Source organism: Perca fluviatilis, chromosome 6 (assembly GCF_010015445.1).
Source record: "Perca fluviatilis chromosome 6, GENO_Pfluv_1.0, whole genome shotgun sequence".
In the NCBI taxonomy this organism is placed as follows: Eukaryota; Metazoa; Chordata; class Actinopteri; order Perciformes; family Percidae; genus Perca; species Perca fluviatilis.
In genome coordinates this window covers 37,919,954-37,940,456 of record NC_053117.1, presented here as the reverse complement: position 1 = coordinate 37,940,456, position 20,503 = coordinate 37,919,954, and the positions used below count along the sequence as shown (strand labels likewise).

Genomic DNA, 20,503 nt, shown 5'->3' with positions numbered 1-20,503 from the left:
TGGCAGGAGTTAAAATGAGTCATCCTCAACATTTGTTGTGTTCTGGTTTCACAATGATGAAGATAGAACACAGGAGGTCGTCTCTACGGGATCATTCTTTTCCTCGGCAACGATCATGTTTTTCCCATATAATGTACAGACTGTTAGGCAAAAAATTGTTAGGCAAATTTGCGCCATAACTGGAGCCTCTTAGCATCTTCTTAGCTGCCATGAGAGCACCAGATCATTCATGACTATGACTGCTCTCTCCTCAAAATGTTCCCAGTCAGGATCCAGTTTGAGTTCCTATATAGCTTCCACTCATAGCTTTTTCTGTTTTCCTTTTAAAGGTGCCGTAGGTAGGATTGCGAAGATCCAGGACTTAGCCAAAAAATTTGAACATCGACAACTTCTCAGTCCCTCCCCCCTTTCCACTAAAGCCCAAAACGGTCTCCTAAGCCCCTCCCCCCACAAGGGAGAATGAATGAGAAGTGATTGACGCGCAGGTAGACACCCCCCCTGGCCCTGATTGGTGCATCTGAACAGGGAGCTGTGGATTTTTGCAAATGTCACTACAGGCTGTAGGTGGTGCCAGAGGAGCCAGATTTTTTTGGTTTTTAATGACCTGCTTCATGTAGTTCTACTGGAACATAGGGTCAGTTTCAGCAAATATGACAGAAAGGTAGTTTTATTTTAAGGCTTAGCTACTGCACCTTTATTAAATGACTGTCAATGTAAGAATAAGAATCGATTCAGAACATACTTGTGATTTCCAGGGGACGACATCAGGAAACCTGTGCTCCTCTACATTCAGAGGGGGGCGTGAGCCATCTGGAGGGAAAGCCACCAAGAAGTTATTTGTGCCAGGGTATGGATGTTCATTCCTCTTTTGAACCAGTTTTGACAACTGTTGTAGAAGAGGAAACGATAAATTGAATCATGAATTCATTTCCACACTGCATTTCCTTTCATTTGAAAAAAAAACGTCAACATCAGAGCAGCAAATCTATTAATATTCCATTCATCTGTAAAACTTTAGTTTAATCTTACAAAATAACCAACAGAGACAAGACTCTGAGACGTCATTTAGAGGCAAGCCTAGATCTGCTTTACCAAAAGTTAAATGAAGACTGCTTTTATGAATACTGATAGCCCCATAACATTTTTTACAAGTCTAAAGTTTTGGTTACAGTACAATGCATTACTTCAGCTTGATTTGTTCCAATTTTGGAGAACATAGTTCCACCCTGTGCTTTGTTTTCATGTCTGCTTACGCTGTGGCTCGGTTATAAAGAGAGGACTGAAAGACATGTAGACATTCAGCGTCACCTGGTGGAGAAGACTGAACATTGCAGAACAACATTAAAAGTGAATTTAACTATGTGAACTGGTTGATATCATTTTCGGAAAGCTGACACGCTGCATTCGCTCAGACAAGAAATACAACAGGCTATAAATCTATGAAAGCATTTTTCACAGAACGATGCTTGTTGTCGAGGCGTTTCTTCCAGACTACAGAAACTTTCTCCTTTATCATTTAAAAAATCAGTAAAAAAAAACATAATTTTACTGTATAGATAGCCAAACATTCTTCACACTTTCTTTTTCCTCCTCTGTTGTCCGTTTTCATGAATTTTTATGTTTACAGAAGGATGCTTGATGTCGAGGCGTTTCTTCCACAATAAATTCAGTGCAGCTTTAACATGAAAGTGTGCATAAAGCTCAACTGTAATTTGATCCTCTTGGTCCTGGGACAAAGTTAAGATGTACAAACACTGGATTGCATTGTTAGACCGTGTAATGTGACTTGGTTCAGAGCAACGCAGCGTGACGGAGGTAAACGATAAACCAACTCTGGAGAATTTGATTTGTTGTGGATTTCGAGCCTTCCTTTAAACCGCGTCATCTGAGGCTGTGAAGACAGAGTTACTGAATCGAAGTGGAAATAAACTCCATTTAACAAAGAAAACCTGCAGCCATCTGTGCACCATGGCTGTCAGTACCTACGAGTGGTGAGCAGCTTTTTATTTATCACACACAACCCTGAGGTTGAGTCAGCACACCCAGATCTGCAAAGATGAATCGATTAGTTGTCAACTATTAAATGAATCGATGATAAAAGTGAATGTAATGCACACCGAGTACAGTAATCTGTTCAATAATAAAAACATGTTACTTTATCAAACAAGTTCATTATCACAAAAACTGTGATTCGTAGTGATTTAATCAGTCTCAATCACCTTTTTGGTCTCTATTAACCAAAAACAATGATATAAGATTGTAATGATTTGCAAGAAATAACATTTAAGGATCAAAAAGAACATGTAAGTGATTTGAATGTAATATATTTGAACGTATAATTAAACGCTGCATTGAAGGCAGAGCGGATGATGTCATCAGGGATATCGCTCACCTTGGAAACTTCTTATCTTGGAACCGAAAGGCAGCGTTGCAAACTGAGGACATGGGGGTTGAAAGCATTTACCAGATAGAAGGGTCTAACAAATAGGTACTGTTGCATCATGGGAAGCATAGGATGGATTATTTCTAAGCTTGACCTGTAGGAATCAGAAGTCCAGATATCTCGGACCTCTACTACCGTTCCTTTAAAAGAAAGTAATGTGTTATCTTTGTCTGTGGGTAAATTTGTCACAAGTCCCTCAGCTTCATTAAAGTGCAGCACTAAATTGAGTAAAAGAGCTAAAACCCAAAAATGCTCAGCACATTTTCATGCGTTAGACCAGTGGTTCTCAACCTTTTCGAGTCGTGACCCCCCCCGATAACAAGAAAGACAGCGGCAAACCGGTGTAAACAGCTGTTTCTCCGCGCCTCCCCCTGTGATTAAAACATGTAAACAAAATGTTGCTTTAATGACAGTTTAGTTTAATTTTAGTTTTAGCAGTTAGCGCCTAGCCTTGTCCAATGTGCTCCTGACTCTGTGATTTTTCATGAGTTTGTGACCGTTTCTCCCCCCCTGACGTCAGACCCCTTTCTGTGTTCCAGACTGTAAACTGTGCATAGTATAACCCAGATTATTTCAACTCAACAAACTTAATTTATATAGACCTTTTCACAGATGTAAACGTAAACATTATTAATGGCCCGTTGATTTCCTGTTGCAGTGTATGTGAATGACATCAACTGACAACTGACAGTGGAATTCCATTCAAAAGGTCTATATAGCACTTTTCATTAGGGCTGGGCAATATGGAAAAAAATCAAATATTGAGATTTATTTTTTGGGGGCTTTAATCGATAGGACAGTTAGGTGAGAGAGAGGGGGAACACATTTCATGTTAGTTTAACTTGGAAATGCAAGTTCCCCTGCTGCCTTGAAAATCGAAGTTCACTCAACTTGAAGACTGCCTTTGTTTCAACTTAGAAATTAAAGTTAAAGATGTTGATGTAACTACAGTTTTCTAGTTTTGTTAAAGTTGTTCTTTTAGTTGATTTAACTTTGTATTACTTGGTTTAACTTCATACTTTAAGTTAAAACAAATAATATTTTCTTTAATAATGCAAGAAACCTTCTTTGCCTAGTATAACAGACATACTTTTCTGCTTTATTTAAACTCACAGTTTCAAGTTAAAACAACATAACCACATTTACAGCAGAGATAGCATGGGTGCTTGGGTGGGGCCATCCCTGGGCCCCATGCAAAATAGGGGTCCCTCTGAAGTTGCTGATCTTGTGTCACTCGACATAAAATAACCACAAGTGAAGTGACACACAGCAGATTAATGGGTGAAGGAAGCCTATTGCTACTCAATGTCTAACACCTTAATACTCCACCTCTTCTTCTCAAACGTAACAGTCACTTAACTCATTGTTACAAATGTAAACCAGCACAACAATGACAATTACCAGGCAACAAAACACTACATTCTAAACACACGTTTAATAAACGGAATTCATAAAGTTACATTTGTATTTCGAACAAACTGCAAACTTTTCAGCAAATTTTAACACAACTGTATTTACCGCCTTGCATCATGGGAATTGGCCAGCCAATGAACCAATTGCACCTGACTGCAGTATGCAGATCGGGGTTGGGATAAATGTGGGCGGAGCTAAACGTTTGCCTTTTCAAAAGAACTTTCCATTTCAATTTGAGAAGAGTGAAATTCACAAGTTGTTGACAGGTACTCCCTCCGCCGGGCACTAGTGCTTTCTTGTTTGCCACAACACGTGTTATATTTTAGTAGAAATTTGAATAGGCTACGTCACTTATCGGCGGTGTATAATTAATTTATTGTGTCCATGCTTTAACTTTGCCGTGGAAGAAGACAGGTTATTTTAAACTCGAAAGGCAACTCTTTTTTGTTGCAACACACACACGCTTTTTTTTCAACTGATAAGTAAACTTACATACCCAAGTTCAATTAAAACATACATTTTTTAAATAGTCGACCCAATGAATAAATGCAAGTTTAACTTTCAAAAACTCATAAAGTTGAGTTCAAAATCCACAACTTGTATAAGCTCGTTCAGTTGAAAATAAGAAATAGGTGGACATAACTAAATGGGTCTGTAATATTTTACAGTGAAGACATGCAAGAAATCATCACAGGTCGGACTCGAACGCTGGACCTCTGCGTCGAAGCATAAGCCTCTCAGTATGATATGTGCGCCTGCTCTACCCACTGATCCAATCCGGCCACAATATTAAGATATTTTTTACCGAATACCTCAATGTCAATATTGCGGCGACATTGTAGGTTTGGCATATTTACACAATGAGAGTTTTGATAAATAATCTTCAGTAATGTGGATATAATGACTAAAGGCAAATAATAGAACACATAATACAAAAGCTGCAAAGTTCAAACAATTACATCACTTCACTGTAACGCAGCCTTTAAAACAAGGAAAAAACAACACTTCTACTTGTCATATTATGATAGATATCCAAAATCTAAGAGATAGGTTACTGTATCTAACCTCATATATCGATGTGGGTATAATATTGATATATTGCCCAGCCCTACTTTTATGCAAACATGGAGCCCAAAATGCTTCACATAACAAAATGAAAACCAAAAGAAAACAAAAAATAGATGTGTGTGTGTGTGTGTGTGTGTGTGTGTGTAGTGTTGCAGACTAAAAAGGGAGGTGAAAACACACACACACACACACACACACACACACACACACTGTGCAATTCCATCACTGTGCAATATCTGTATACTGTGCAATATCATTACTCTCATTTCCAATATTCATTACTCATTGAATATGGTCACTATTGGGCAATATTCAAATAATGTGCAATAACCCACACTTTATTTAAATTATTTTTTATTATTTTATTTATTTAAATATAACAACTTATTTTTATTATTTTATTTATTTAAATATAACAACTTATTTTTTTTATTATTTTATTTATTTAACTATAACAACTTGAAATAAAATAAGTGTAATTACACTTATTTTATTTCAAGTTGTTATATTTATTTTACGTACATCTTGGCACTGTAAAATGAGTTGCTTTTAATACCAATGTACATGTGTATAGTGACAATTAAAGGCGTTCTATTCTACACACACACACACACACACACACACACACACACACACACACACACACACACACACACACACACACACACACACACAAACAACACGTGGGAGACTGCAGGCCAGTCTATCCAGGCTGCTTAGGAGCTGTGGAATGAGATTTGTGCGACTTTAAAGTGGATCAGTGTTTTGTAATGAATGGCTTGTTTTGGTCGGAGCCAGCCTATTATTAGCTCCACGCTCCGGAGGCCTTGCTTGCCTTCACTGAGAGGAGAGGACGGCCCGGGCTGCAGCTCTGCATCGCACCGGCAGGCTTCACATCACCGCCTATCCGTATTTCTGGCAATGCAATCGGACTAATCGCGCTGATCCAGCGGGGGGCGGGGGCCGGTTTGCTGGAACATCTGCGGTCCTCCTCCGCCTCTTCCCCCCCCTCCAACACTTGTTCCCTTTGCCTCGAAGATGAAGTTAAACGCGAGCCGCCGTCAGGTGCAAGCCGCTTCCGATGGAGCCCTGCTCTCTGTCTCGATCATCGACCAACCCGATGCAGCACTTCCCTATGTTGAGGTAAGAAAGGAATAACATGTTTCCTTGCAACAAAAAAAAATACAAAATTACAAAACTGATTTTATTTCCGGACTGTCGCTGTGTGTTGTTGCGATGCGCGCGGAGACAGATAAACAGGCTCAAGAGTCAGTGACGGCGTGTTACATAAGGTGGAATAATGCAGCAGAGCCTCATGACTAGTGTGTCTCGGTGGTGCTGGGACTGCTCGCTCCTTCTGGTAGGATATGCTCATGTTTTATCACCGTTGTTGTGCATGATAACTGAGGCTGCACGCTTATTTTGTTGATGGTTCGTTTCGGAGGATAGTCTGGAGGCTGCGGGGCTCATGTAGAGTATTTAAAAACGATGAATTAATTCGCGATTTGCGCAGTGAAGACGAACCGGAAAGGGCATGCGAATGAGCAATATTAGAGGCGGTGTATCTGTGTAATGTCATCCAGGCCCGGCCTAAGGTCACACTGTGACTGTCTGATGTTTTGATATATAAATGGAGGTGAGACTTAAGCCTATGGGGATGCAGATTGTGCAGTCAATGAGAGGCTGATTTTTATGAATGGCTGCAAAAAAAAAAAAAAAAACATCATAGTAACCCGTTGTAGTAATCTCGAGGGCATTGCATACAAGTAGGCTACATCAAAATATTCTGATATATGATAACATATGGTTTCTGATTGTCATCGCAGAGAACCAGACATGTGGTTGTAGTGTATATTAGGGCTGCACCTAAGGATTGTTTTCATTGTCGATTAATCGATTAGTTGTCTGGTCTCTAAAATGTCAGAAAATGGTAAAAAATGTGGATCGGTGTTTCCCAAAAGCCCAAGATGACGTCCTCAAATGTCTGGGTTTTTTTTGTCCACAAACTCAAAGATATTCAGTTTACTGTCACAGAGGAGAGAAGACACTAGAACATTTTCACATTTACACAAGCTGGAATCAGAGAATTTAGACTTTTTTTTTTGCGATTAATATAATAGTTGACAAGTTATCGATTTATCTTTGCAGCTCTAGTGTATGGTTTCCAAAAGTGATGCTTTATAGGGAGGCGGCCAGTTTTTGGTCCTCTGGGTCCAGGCAGGGATGGGAACACCAGGAGCATCTGACCTCATTCATAAGAAGTGAGCACCATCTCAGAGTCTAAATATGAATGACTCTTCTGATCAGAGGTTGTCCTTCCCAGTGCAGGAAATCTTACAAGCGGGAAGATGCTGCTGGGAAGAAACTCGGATGGTGATTTTTGGCATTCGAGCACATAGACTAAGTATAGATCTGGTCCTTGATATGACAAAGCTCGGACATTACAGAACACAGATTGTGATGTCCTGTGTGCTGTTAGGGCACGAGTAAGAACTAAAGTAAGGCAGCAACGCTAGCATGACAGTAGCGTTCCAAAGCGGTTATAAATGTCATGTCTATATACTGCTGTTGATGCATGATCAGTAATAGATGGATGGAAAATTGTCTGACACACAGAGACAGGGGCTACAGTTCCCTTGGAAACTAGTCCAGCTACGTAAATCATCAGAAACATTTTCAAGAGACAGAAATAGTCCCTCCATTTCATTTAATGAAGATGTATTTGTGCATGTCAGATTTTTAGTACTCCTTGTTATGAACCAGTAAGGTTTGGGTTGTTATATAAGTCCCGTAAACAGGGAAAAGGTATTTTAGGCTTGCAGATGGTTGATGGGATTACATAAGTATCTGCTTAGATTTGTATCAACCTTTTTTTAACCCGTAGTAGACCAACATTGCGGTCATCCAATCAAGTCCCAAGGCTGAGGTGCAAGCTCCCCCATCCGAACTGTTACAGACGTAGCTCTTTTTAAATCTAACCACAAAACTTATTTATTTAGACTGGCTTTTAATACATAGTAGCGCAGTGACATTTTCCTTTCTTCCTCCTGCTTTTATGTATCCTTCTCTGATTTAACTGTGTTATGTTTTATTCTGTGCTTTGGCTACAACCTGCTGGTTGCTGTAAAGGGCTTGATGAATAAATGTTGATGTTCATGGTTATTTTGAAACATGGGGAGACATTTCCCTTCGTTTGTGCCCTTCGTTTACATGCAAATGGAGAACTCGCCTCTGAAAACGATTCTCTCTGAAAACGATTCTTTCTAAAAACTCCGACCAGAGTGGAGATTTTGGAAGACTTTGTTTGCACGTAAACTGAGACAAACTGAGGTTTAGGCAGCCGAGGGAGAGAAAGAGGGGAGAGAAGTGATTCGTTGCTGTTGTTGCTATTTTCGGGATTCTGATTGGCTAACGTGGGCTTGAGCTTCTCGTTACACCGCCACCTACAGGTTTGGGGTGCTCTTGACGGCATTTACGACATATATACACTGGGGCTGTGCATTGGCAAGGATCTGGCGATACGATACGTATCACGATTCAATATATTGCAATATATTTCGATACTGTGCGTAATGCAATATATTGGGATTTTTTAAAAGTATAATTTTAGAAAAACTAATATTTTAAAAAAGACATGATGTTCATAAAAGTCAAAGAAGTTTACTTTAGGTAAACAATTCAGTACACAGAAAATCAAACTGCCAGTTTGGTATTGTGGTTCCCAGGTTCTTAGTGAGCTAATGTTGATATGCTAAAGTAGGCCAAAGGTCAGCCATAGCTACGTTGTTAGCTTCTAGCAAAAAGTTAGGCACTGCTACGCACTGCTAGGTACTGCTAGGTACTGCTAGGCACTGTTAGGCACTGTTAGGCAAGGACACTAGTGGTGCGTCTCAGCATAGCCATCTAGCGTTAGGGGGTTTAAACACAACATAAACGTGAACAACTGTCTTACATGAATATTTTTGAATGAAAAAATTTAAATAATAATAATGATTTTTTAATTAAAAAAGATTATCGATATTGCCTTTTTGAACATCGATACAGTATTGCAAAATAAAATATCGCGATACTCAAGTGTATTGATTTTTTTTCTTACACCCCTAATATACACGGGTACATGTAAACGAACACTTTTCTGAAAACTGACAGCTGTGCACGATGTTATTTTTGAATACTGAGAGGTTGAAATGTCCGTTTATGAAAATAGCCGGCCACGTGTAAACGTAGCATAAAACTGTATGTTTTTAATGTACTTTATGTATTTTTATACTGTATCTAATGTACTTTATTTACCAGCCCTCCTTTCCTTCCCCTAAGTGGCTTTGTCACTTGTCAGGCCGCCACTGTAAATAAGAACCTGTTCTTAATGACTTGCCTGTAATAATAAAGGTGAAATAAAATCTTTTTTTGCAGTACTGGGCGTGTTGCAAACTTTATGGATTTAAAAATAAAATAGAAAATACTCCTTCTTTTGTTTGCTTGTCCCTTTAAATCTTTCTCTACATCAGGAGAGAGCAAGGACAGGAGACTTGTGAATGGGCCCAGGGAAGTCACGAGACAGTCCATTGATATCTCTGCAGACAGAGCGAGCAGTGCAGATGAGGAGTAGTCCCGGTGTCTAATAGCCGTACCGATAAATGTTCCTGTTCTGTTCAGGACAATAGTTTAGGGTTTCAGATGCTGATGCAGCTTCCTCTGCTTCTTTGTGTTGTAACAGGTCCCAGCTGACAGATTCTGATATGGACTATGAGAGGCCAAACGTTGAAACTATCAAGTGTGTGGTGGTGGGAGACAATGCAGTCGGAAAGACCCGCCTTATCTGCGCCCGGGCCTGCAACGCCACGCTGACTCAGTACCAGTTACTCGCCACACATGTGCCCACAGTCTGGGCAATCGACCAGTACAGAGTATGCCAGGAGGTGAGTACGCAAAAGATGTAAAACCGAAGAACTGGAGAGCTTCTTTGAACTAGTCTTAAGAAAATAATACGGTGTTCTTTGATAGGGGGCATGAACATATCCAGTGAGCATCAAGAAAAAATCCAAGGCACACGTCGACGAGTGCCTTGGGTGTGCCGAATGTGTGATGTTTTTGAGGATTGAAATCTCTTGTGACTCAAACTATATGTGTACATGTATACAATACAACATGTGCCTGTTGTGAATATATTACATTCTGTAAAAACTCTGAACATAAGCCTCTGTCATCTGTTTTAATTGGTATCATACATTTGTATCATAAATTGTTACACTGCTTTTTTTCCCTGCGGATTTATCTGCATGGACCTACCTTTTAACAAATCCTCATTTCCTCTGGTGCCCCTTTCTTATCCTTCTACCGTCATGCCATCGAAGTAACAACAAGTCCTCCAAACCATACGATGGGAGTCGTGACCCTCTAATACGACCCACAGGAGCATATCATAAATTAGCGCCCCTAACGGTGGCAGGAAATACCACCTTAATATCTTGATATTAAGGTGGACTTAATAGAATAGAGAACTTCGGTCGCGGTTTTGAACATAAGGGTCGTGATTTTAAACATGTAGTTAAGGTTGTGAAACGGTCCTAGTTTGGTTAGGTTTAGGCACCAAAACTAGTTAAGTTTAGTAAAATATAGTTTTTTTCATCGAGAACGTAACGGTCGTGATTTTGAACGAAACAGTCGCAATTTTAAACACGTTAAGGTTGTGAAACGATCAAAGTTTGGTCATGTTTAGGCACCAAAACTACTTAGTTACCGGTAAGTTTAGAAAAAGTAAAAGCCGTTTACTTTTACTTTCAAACGGGACCGGAACCCCGGTCTCCTGGGAGGGAAGTCCTGTGTTTGTTTGACCCATCCACCACCCCAACCTGCCTCCTAACGCAGAAATTTGGCTCTCTTAAACTTCGTCACCTTACTTCCTGCTTTGCTCTCCTGTCAAAACTACTACGGCCACTTGAGGGCGCCGCCACTGTAAACTTAAATATGGTTTGTAATTGCTGCTTGTGCAAACAACCCCTGGGAGCGTTTTTTGGCTCCTTAAATGGAGCAATTGTTAGAAACTGTTTAAATTCTTGTGCGTCTTTAGAACATTGTGAACTGAAGCTTGCTTCATTTCACTTTGTTCTCCGAGCTCGTAACTGCCTTCAGAATCAACTCACAGAGGTCAAGCCAGTAGATGATTTGATACGAACCGCAAAACAATCATGATCAAATGGTTTTGTATGGTAACCGTGCCTAATTTGCCCATTTTGCCGTAAGCATTCACACTAGTGACTTACAGAAATTAAACATCCCTGAATGTGTCATTGCTTGCTAGGTATTAGAGCGCTCCAGAGATGTGGTGGATGATGTCAGCGTGTCCCTTCGTCTCTGGGATACTTTTGGAGACCATCATAAGGACCGGCGTTTTGCATACGGCAGGTGAGATGTTGTAAAAATGTAGGGCTGCAACTAAAGATTTTTTTTGTTTTTGATTAATCAATTAGTTGTTTGATCTAAAAAAATTCTGAAATTGATAAAAAAATTTTGATCAGTGTTTCCCAAATGCCCAAGATGACATCTTCAGATGTCTTGTTTTGTCCACAACTCGAAGATATTCAGTTCACTGTCACAGAGGAGAGAAGAAACTAGAAAATATTCACATTTAGCAAGCTGGAATCAAATCAATTAATCGATTATCAAAATAATTGGCGATTAATTTAATCGTTGACATCTAATCCATTAATTGAGTAATTTGCAGCTCTAGTAAAGTTCAATGTAAGTCTTCCTGAGTTCATTAAATCTGTCCTGCACCTTCGCTTCAGGTCTGATGTGGTGGTGCTGTGCTTCTCAATCGCCAACCCCAACTCTCTATACCATGTGAAGACCATGTGGTACCCTGAGATCAAGCACTTCTGCCCCCGCGCTCCTGTCATCCTGGTGGGCTGTCAGCTGGACCTGCGCTATGCAGACCTGGAGGCAGTGAACAGGGCACGGAGACCTCTAGCTAGGTACTGAGACTTGTGTTTTAACCACAGACCGTAAAACATAATGGACAAAGCTTCCTGGTTTGCGAAGTGAAGCCAACGCTGAAGCTCCTTTTAAGCTGCGTTCTATCTAATTTCCAGCAGGGGGCGACTGGTTCCAAGAAGAAGTCTGTTTCTATAGAAGTCTATGAGAAAATGAGTCTACTTCTCACTTGATTTATTACCTCAGTAAAAATTTTCATAATGAGTTTATGGTCTCAATTGCTAGTTTCAAGTCTTCTTCAACACCGCGTGATGTTCATTTAGTAAATGATGGTGCTGTTTATTTTAAAATAGACGATAAAGCAGGGGAAGCTTTAGGACCTGCCAATCAGGACAGAGGCTTAGCACTGCTAACCATGCTAACTCTGTGGACATTAAAATAGACCTCAACTTGTTTTTGGCTGTTGTCTGTGTTTTTATCTTAAACTGTGACCCTCTCACTGTGTGTTTTCACTTCATCAAAGTTAACTGGAACATTTTGGTCACAGAAAAATGTCTTGTTCTGCCAACCAAGCTAGATAGGTAGCGCTGGCATTAGCTGTTAACTTAAGGGAATGTTTGCAGATTTTCTGTCCTGCTGTACATGCAGATGAACGGTACCAGTACCAGGAGGTCTGTGTTTACCCGGCAGTAAATCTCCGCTTGATGACTCACTTCAGGAGGGTTGAAAATTGGCAACTTTCCCTTTTCATCGTTTAGCTTAGCGCAGCATCATTGCAACCATAAACAACACTGGCTTGGCCGCTTCAGCCTACCCATCTCCAATCTTGTTAAAAATTGTCACAAAGTTTTCAAAAAACCAAGGTTGCAATGGCGAAATTGCCAAACTCGAGGCTTCAAAATGGCAGGCCACAAACCAATGGGTGACGTCACTGCTGCTACGTCCACTATTTTTACAGTCTGTGGTTTAAGATTTAAAGAGGTTATTTGTGAGATTTACTCTTTTCTAGTGCCAGAATAGATTTTGATATATTTTCTTGTTTTTCAGACCGATTAAATCTAATGAGATTCTTCCTCCAGAGAGAGGCCGGGAGGTGGCCAAAGAGTTGGGGGTGCCATATTATGAAACCAGTGTTGTTGCTCAATTTGGAGTCAAGGACGTCTTTGACAATGCTATCCGAGCTGCGCTGATCTCACGCCGACACCTGCAGTTTTGGAAATCTCACCTCAGAAATGTCCAGCGGCCTCTCCTTCAGGCGCCCTTCCTGCCACCGAAACCTCCCCCACCAATAATCACTGTGCCTCCTCCGCCAACCACCACGGAGGAGCATCCAGTCGGTCTCCTGGAGGACCCGCACTGTGCCGACGTCATCCTGGTGCTGCAGGAGCGACAGAAAATCTTTGCACACAAGATATACTTGGCGACATCCTCTTCAAAGTTCTACGACCTCTTTATCATGGACACGCGCAACGAGGAGACTGAAAGGCCGTCTCGGGGCCCTCTCTCCGGCAGGGAGCTGCTGATGCGTGCTGCTAGCTTCGATGTTTGCGAAAGCAGTGACGACGGGGACAGGGCCAACCTGAGGGCCTGCACTAGTGACGGGACTCTGAAAGACTCTGAGGGGGCCCGACGGGGCAGAGTGCTCTCTTCGTGGAGCCGAGCCTTCATCAGCATCCAGGAGGAGGTGGTAGATGACCCTGTCACGTACAGCCCCAGGCCCATCACTGTCGTGCACATGGACCAGTCCATGCAGCTCGGACCTTTCAGATCAGTGCTTCGCTACCTGTACACAGGTCAGCTGGACGAGAATGAGAAAGAGCTAATGCACATTGCACACATTGCTGAGCTGCTGGAGGTCTTTGATCTGCGCATGATGGTGGCAAATGTGCTTAACAATGAAGCCTTCATGAACCAAGAAATCACCAAAGCCTTCCATGTACGGCGCACAAACAGAGTCAAAGAATGCTTGGCCAAAGGCACGTTTTCTGGTGAGTGGAAATAATGAATTTGTATTTGTTCATGTGTTCTGCCTGAATGGAGTGGATGCAGGTGTAAGTAAGGCAACGCATTCTCATGAACGGGTTTGTATGATATTTTATGAAAACTTAGCAGAACAACGGTCATTTGAACAAAGTCAAATGACCGTTAAGTTTAGCAATCTTTACAGTTAAATTTAGCCCAAAAAAAGGTGACTGTGAGCCGGGTACAGAACACTTTGAGTTTATGCTCATTTCAGTGGCCGTTGCAATTAAGTGTAGCCGACAAAAGGTGAGTGTGAGCTGGGTACAAGGCATTGTGAGGTAGGGATGGGCATCGTTTTTAACGATTCTGATTCCAATTGCGATTCTTCCTTTCGATTGCGGTTCTCATCGATTCTCGATTCCGATTCTTTGAGGGGTGGAGTTGAAACGGGTCACATGCCTATTTTCACGAATAAGAGGGAAGTTTTATTTTGATTCAATGATGGTTTGCAGTTTTCCAGGGCTTTTTCAATGTAAAATAAAGCCATGCTAGAGCGCCGCTTCCTGTGCTCCAAGGCTGCAACACAACAAGTGCCTGGCCGCTTCGGAAACCAAAATTTGCGCATGTTAAATTTGGAACCAGTGATCAGATTTGAAACCAAATCCTCCAAATGATTCCAATAAAGAAACGATTCCGATGGAATCGTAATTTTTGAAACGATTCCAAGTAGGAATCGGTTGTCGATGCCCTACCCTATTGTGAGGTCACGGACTTTTTAGCGGACGTTGCAGTTGAGTTTATCCAAAAAAAGGTGACTGTCGTGCAGTGACGACAGTTAAGTTTAGGCATAAAAACAACTAGTGAAGATGAGAAAAAAGATTGTGGTTTGTGTTAAAACACCAGCCTCCTCAAGTAGTCCCAAGACCAGACAAGAACACCCGTTTCCTGGGTGAAATAGTTGTGTTTTTGGGGGCACCCTGGTAGCTCACCTGGTTGAGTGTGCACCCCATATGCTGAGGCTCAGGCCTTACCGTGGTAACCCAGGTTTGAGTATGACCTATGGCCCTTTGCTGCATGTTGTCCCCCCCCCTCTCTCTTTCCTGTCTATAGCTATCATATCAAATAAAGGCCAAAAAAGCCCCAAAATTAAAAAAGCCCTGTGTTTTAGGAGCCAAACATCCACGCTGACCAACTCTGTACGTGGCTCTTCGCGCTCTTAAACAGCGGTAGTCAATGTGGTGCATACAGTAATAAATACGTGGAATGCATACAAATTAGTGTTTTACTTTCCGTAGCTATATGAATGGTTCAAGAGAACAGCCTGAACAAGACGGCAGAAGTTAAAGTCAAGTAGACACAGACAAATGTTTCGTGACATCTTCAGTCGACATGTGACATAAATTTGGCACAAATGGAACCCCATACCTGGTAGTGATACAGCTAGAAGAGTATGTTAAGATGAACATGTTAAGATGACGAATATGTACGAATGGTTCATGAGAACAGCCTGAGCATGTAAGGTGTTATTTGTGTGTCATTTCTGTATTTCAGATGTAGTATTCAAGCTTGATGACGGCACCATCATGGCCCACAAGCCTTTACTCATCTCGAGTTGTGATTGGATGGCAGCTATGTTTGGTGGGCCTTTTGTGGAGAGCTGCACCAAAGAGGTAATACATCAGTGGCTCATTGGGCTGTGAAATAAGACCAACAGAGCTCAAGTACAAACCAAAGTCAGTAATTCCCGGTGGCATTCTTATTGCCAGTTGATTTATAAAGCAGTAGCATTTAAAATGTAATTACTTTATAGTTACACGAAGCACACTGGTGCAGCAAAGATCATTGCATGTACTGATAAAGTAGAGCACCAGTGACCTATGTGGTCTGCGAACAACAGATTATTTAATTAGAGGATTGCTGTTGTAATGCAATTACGCCGGCTTCCATGACCCAAACATACTGTAGTTCTGTGAGCTCAGTTTGTTTTTCTACCTTACCAGAACATGTAAGGAATACTTCTGCAGTTTTTTATTTTGTTTTGCTTTACTGACCAATCATCAGCTTTGAGACATTTCATGCTGTTTTGGGACTATTGTTGTTGCTCCTGCAGCTAAAGCAGAACTGAAAAAGTAAAACACGATTTTTAAAAAACAACTAGATTTTCTTTATTTAGATTTTCATTGCATCATAAACATACAAAAGAGATTAAAGCTGCAAGCAGCGATGGCTGGCTTCCTGTCAGGTGAAAAAAATTCTGTTTGTTCCTAAAGATGAGAACAATGTTCCCACCAAATTTCGTGAACGTCAAAGAAACTTTTTTTTATCCCAACTCTTGCGTGCTTTTTTTGTGGGGGCTTTGGAGCCAGCTGCCTACGCACGGGCCCAATCACTGCTGACCCAATCACTTCGAGCATCCCAAGTCCCTCAAAAATGCGATTGCACAGTAGAAAACTAATAATTCTTTCAAAAACACTAGGTTCCATGCACTTTCAGTGCCAGGGACTGTTGGCATTTTCATGCTTGGTCCCTAAAAAGTACATTTCTTTCAGTTTCCTATTAAATGCAAAACACTGCAAAATCCTTTGGCCCTTAAGTCATGAGTCTGTTTTGTTGTTCCTATGCTTTCCCCCCCATTTTATTTTGATCTTTTACATATTCTGTAGTTCTTGGCATACCTGTTCTTGATATATATGCTGCCTCTGTTCCTTGTTAATCATTTGATAGTTTTGGCTTTATCACACGAGTGTCTGCACTTGTTTAATTTGGACTAGATTAGATTAGACTTTATTATCCACCTTTAGTAGAAATTTGTCTTTGGCTTCTTCAAAACATTAAAATACAACCATGACACCACAAGCAAACATGTGAAACATTAAACATACAACAACAATTGCAAGTGCAATGAGCAGAAAACAGCAGTAGCAGCAGGTGGAAAGGAAGTAGGTTAAGTGACAGCCTACAGGAGAACACATTTAAAATACTTGGGTCTTCCCTTGTGCAGTCATTTTGCATTCAGTGCATGTATGGCATGGGGAATAAAAGACCTCTTATTTATATTCCGGCTCGCCCTCGGGACCCTGAATCAACGGCCAGACGGAAGACACTCAAACTCTGCGTGTTTTCTGGTTTCTCACTTTGTTGTAAAGCACTTTGAGCTACACTGTCTATATGAAAAGTGCTGAATGACTAAGTTCATTATTATTATTATTTTTACGTGTGACCGTGCCATGTTCCTGTTTGTTAGGTGTTGTTTCCAAACACAACTCGCAGCTGTATGAGAGCTGTGCTAGAATATCTCTACACGGGGCGGTTTTGTTCTCGGTCTGATCTGGATGCAATGGAGCTTATTGTCCTTGCCAATCGTCTGTGCCTCCCCCATCTGGTTGCGCTTACAGGTAGTATTTTGGTATAGTTATTACCCTGTAAACCACAGGATTGTATTACACAAAGCCATTGTGCTAATGCATACAGTGACTAGCTTTTCTGTTCCTTTTCAGAGCTCTACACAGTAACAGTGTTGACGGAGGCAGCGATGATGGGGGCCGACATTGATGGAGACGTGCTGGTGTACTTGGATATGGCTCAGGTTGTATGAGCTGTCAATCATCCATAAACAGAGATGGCACTTAAAGCTCTTATATAATGCTTTGGCAAAGCGGAGTTTTATTATTGAGGGCATTTCTCAGGGAGTGCTGCTCCGAAAGGCTGAAATAATCTTTACTCCTCCAAGGTGGAGCTAAAGGAACTCCGTTTTTTTCAGAGTGCAAGTCAGCTTTTTGGTATAACTAATGGCGCCTGGATCTGTGGGGCAGTTGGCATTTAAGATGTACCGTCGGAGTCAGGCTCAGCACTTTAGCTCATCTCATAACTCAGCTGTATTTCAGCCTCAGCTCTAGCTCTTCAGTGTTATATGCAAGGCTGGATTCCCAACCAGAAAAAGTTGCTCGGAAACAATCGTTCATTTCTTCTGTAATATGCACCACTAAAGCACAAAAATAAGATATACAATGAAATGGAAGAGGTCTAGTTTCTCTTTCTAATCTTGGTTTTATAGAGGAGCCATGTGTGTACTTTTTCAGATGCCATGCTAATGCCAGCATGCTAGGGACTTTATGGCTTTTACATTTTTATTTATTTAGTTGTTAATGGTGATTTGTATGTTGACAGTTCCACGGCGCCCAACAGCTCACTGGCTGGTGTCTTCACCACATCTGCACCAACTACAACAGTGTCTGCCGCAAGTTTACCAGAGAGATGAAGGCCAAATCTACAGGTAACACACACGTGATCTGGTTTAATGCCCTTTCATTTGTACTAAACACTAACCTGACCTACAGTATGGATACAAACTTGAGTGTCTTGTTTGGCCATTTTGAGCATCGTGAGATAACATGTTTAACAGGCTTTAATGGAGAATTTTGGTATTTTCAATTTAGACCCTATTTTCCCATGCATTCGTATCTAAGTGACGAATGTGAAACAAAAATCTTTGAAATTGATCCAGTATTTAGGGAGAACGCTGTAACCGGCATCCGCGAACCAAGCTGCAATGCAAACGTCAGTTTGCATCCGCTAAAAGTTCTGTTTTTGCCACTGACAGTTGAGATTATTATTCTAAGTGTCTGACAACATTATGGAAAGGATCCCTACAGAGATAGACCTTTTTGTTAAAGAGTAAGATCCTTTATGTTTAACATGAAACCGCCCCAAAATCACCATCACCAAACCCACCAGTCTCAGTACTAATAAGTACTAATAATCAGGACTTTTAGCGTGTATAGAGCCAGCATATTTCCACATGTAAATGGGTGAATTAAGGGTTTATTTCAACCAAACCAGAGTGGTGATTGTTGGAACAGTGGAAAGATGAACCAAGACGGCTTTTGGTAGTTTTATTTTGTTTCTGTCGATTTTATGGTGGAATTTGGTGATGGTGATTTCGGGGCTGTTTTATGTTAAACTAAAAGGATCTTACTCTTTAACAAAAAGGTCTATCTCTGTAGGGATCTTTTCCATAATGTTGTCAGACACTTAGAATAATAATCTGAGCCAGTGGTAAAAACAGAAGTTTTAGTGGACAGAAACTGAAGGTGTGCAGTTGCCCATTGTTACACTGCATTCGCAGCTGCTGACTGCAGCGATCTCGCTTAATACTGGACCAATTTCAAATATTGTTGTTCCCATCAGTCACTTAGACACAAAAACATTGGAAAATATGGTCCAATGCAAACAAAATATGTTAAAGCAGATACAGTAACTACAGTAGGCCTATACAACAGCTTCTTAAGTTTCTTTTTCCTTCATGAATGTTGTTATTTTTTAATTTAAGACATGATGGGGTTTATGTAAAATATAGTTTTAACAATGTATACACGATACGGTATAAGATTTCCTCTGTAATGTTTTCTAGCACAATTATTATTGTGAAAAATATGCAAATATCACTTCAGATCTGTTTCTTCCTACCTAAACAGTATGTATGTGCAGCATTTTGTGTTATGACCATGTTGAAATGCAAAAACTAATGTAAGGGGAATGGACTATTGAAAATGGACAATTGAAATTCCTACGTAGCCTTTTCAAATCCCTAAGACAGTTTATTCTGATGCAGAGAACCAAGATTACTTTGAGAAACATCGCTGGCCACCTGTGTGGTATCTGAAAGAGGATGACCACTACCAAAGAGCACGCAAAGAGCGCGACAAGGAGGACTACCTGTACCAGAGACGGCAATGTAAACGCAAGTGGCTCTTCTGGAACATTCCTTCCTCCCCTAACTCAAACTCTCCTTCTTCTGGTTCATCCGCTGTCATCTGACCCAGCGGTAAGGCCAGGTCCACACTGATGCACTTCAGTGTGGTGGTGGCGAGTTGTTAAAGATACAAAAGAAGGTTAACACTGCTGGCTAGGTACGCCCCAATTATTCAGGCACTCAGTCTCTCGTCCTGTTTGTTTGCCGCTGCAGTCAAACAGCACTCCTCCAGGTCTGCACGGTCAGCTCTATCTGGCAGTTAAAGTAATTGTTCCTTAGATTTTTAGCTTGGTGTACAAGAACCTCAGTGGTATGAACTTCACTGACATACACATATTGATGGTTGTATGTTCCACTGAGTTTTTAAGTTTCAAATTTATAGGACTCTGCTGGCACAGAACTTTCCACCTGTGATCGTAATTATCATCAATTAACCTGAAGTGATTACCAAGTGCTGCTTATCAGCTGCAACAACCAGCAACTCAACACACTCAACTACTCCGTCTCAGAGATATAACACTTTGCCCTTAAGTGTTTGTACAATCTATCTACCAAACTGTGTGTACAGTATGATCTTATAAACAGGATGCAACGATAGTATGCCCTGCCAGGAATCCATTATTGAAGTCGCGTTGAACTCTAACCTGCTGATTATGATCGTGTAAGCATAAAGGAAAATGTTGTCAAGTTCCACTCTTGTTTATCTGTGTACAGTCATTCTATTGTTGATAGTTTGTGCACGGCTTGCACCGCTAAAAGTGATGTGAGTCTGGACCAGGGGTTAACGCATAGACTGTAAAAGTGAAGCCAACATATCTGGATCGCCCCCTGGTGGCTGGCTGCAGTACAGGTCATAAACTCCACCCCCTCCATGTTAGCGACTGGACATGGGCCAAACTAAAAAAATCAAAAAACATGTGAAATAATTTTTT

General features: G+C 41.0%; 1 protein-coding gene across 1 annotated transcript; it reads left to right on the top strand.

The window, feature by feature from the left end:
* Window positions 1-5,604: 5,604 nt before the first annotated feature.
* On the top strand, window positions 5,605-20,265 carry LOC120561264 (rho-related BTB domain-containing protein 2-like). Its single transcript, XM_039804301.1, has 10 exons — window positions 5,605-6,067; window positions 9,642-9,843; window positions 11,226-11,329; window positions 11,713-11,898; window positions 12,905-13,845; window positions 15,371-15,489; window positions 17,064-17,214; window positions 17,317-17,405; window positions 17,987-18,092; window positions 19,431-20,265. Exons 1-10 carry the CDS (start codon window positions 6,006-6,008, stop codon window positions 19,634-19,636), a joined length of 2,166 nt encoding a protein of 721 aa, XP_039660235.1. The 5' UTR covers window positions 5,605-6,005; the 3' UTR covers window positions 19,637-20,265.
* The last annotated feature ends 238 nt before the right edge of the window (window positions 20,266-20,503 follow it).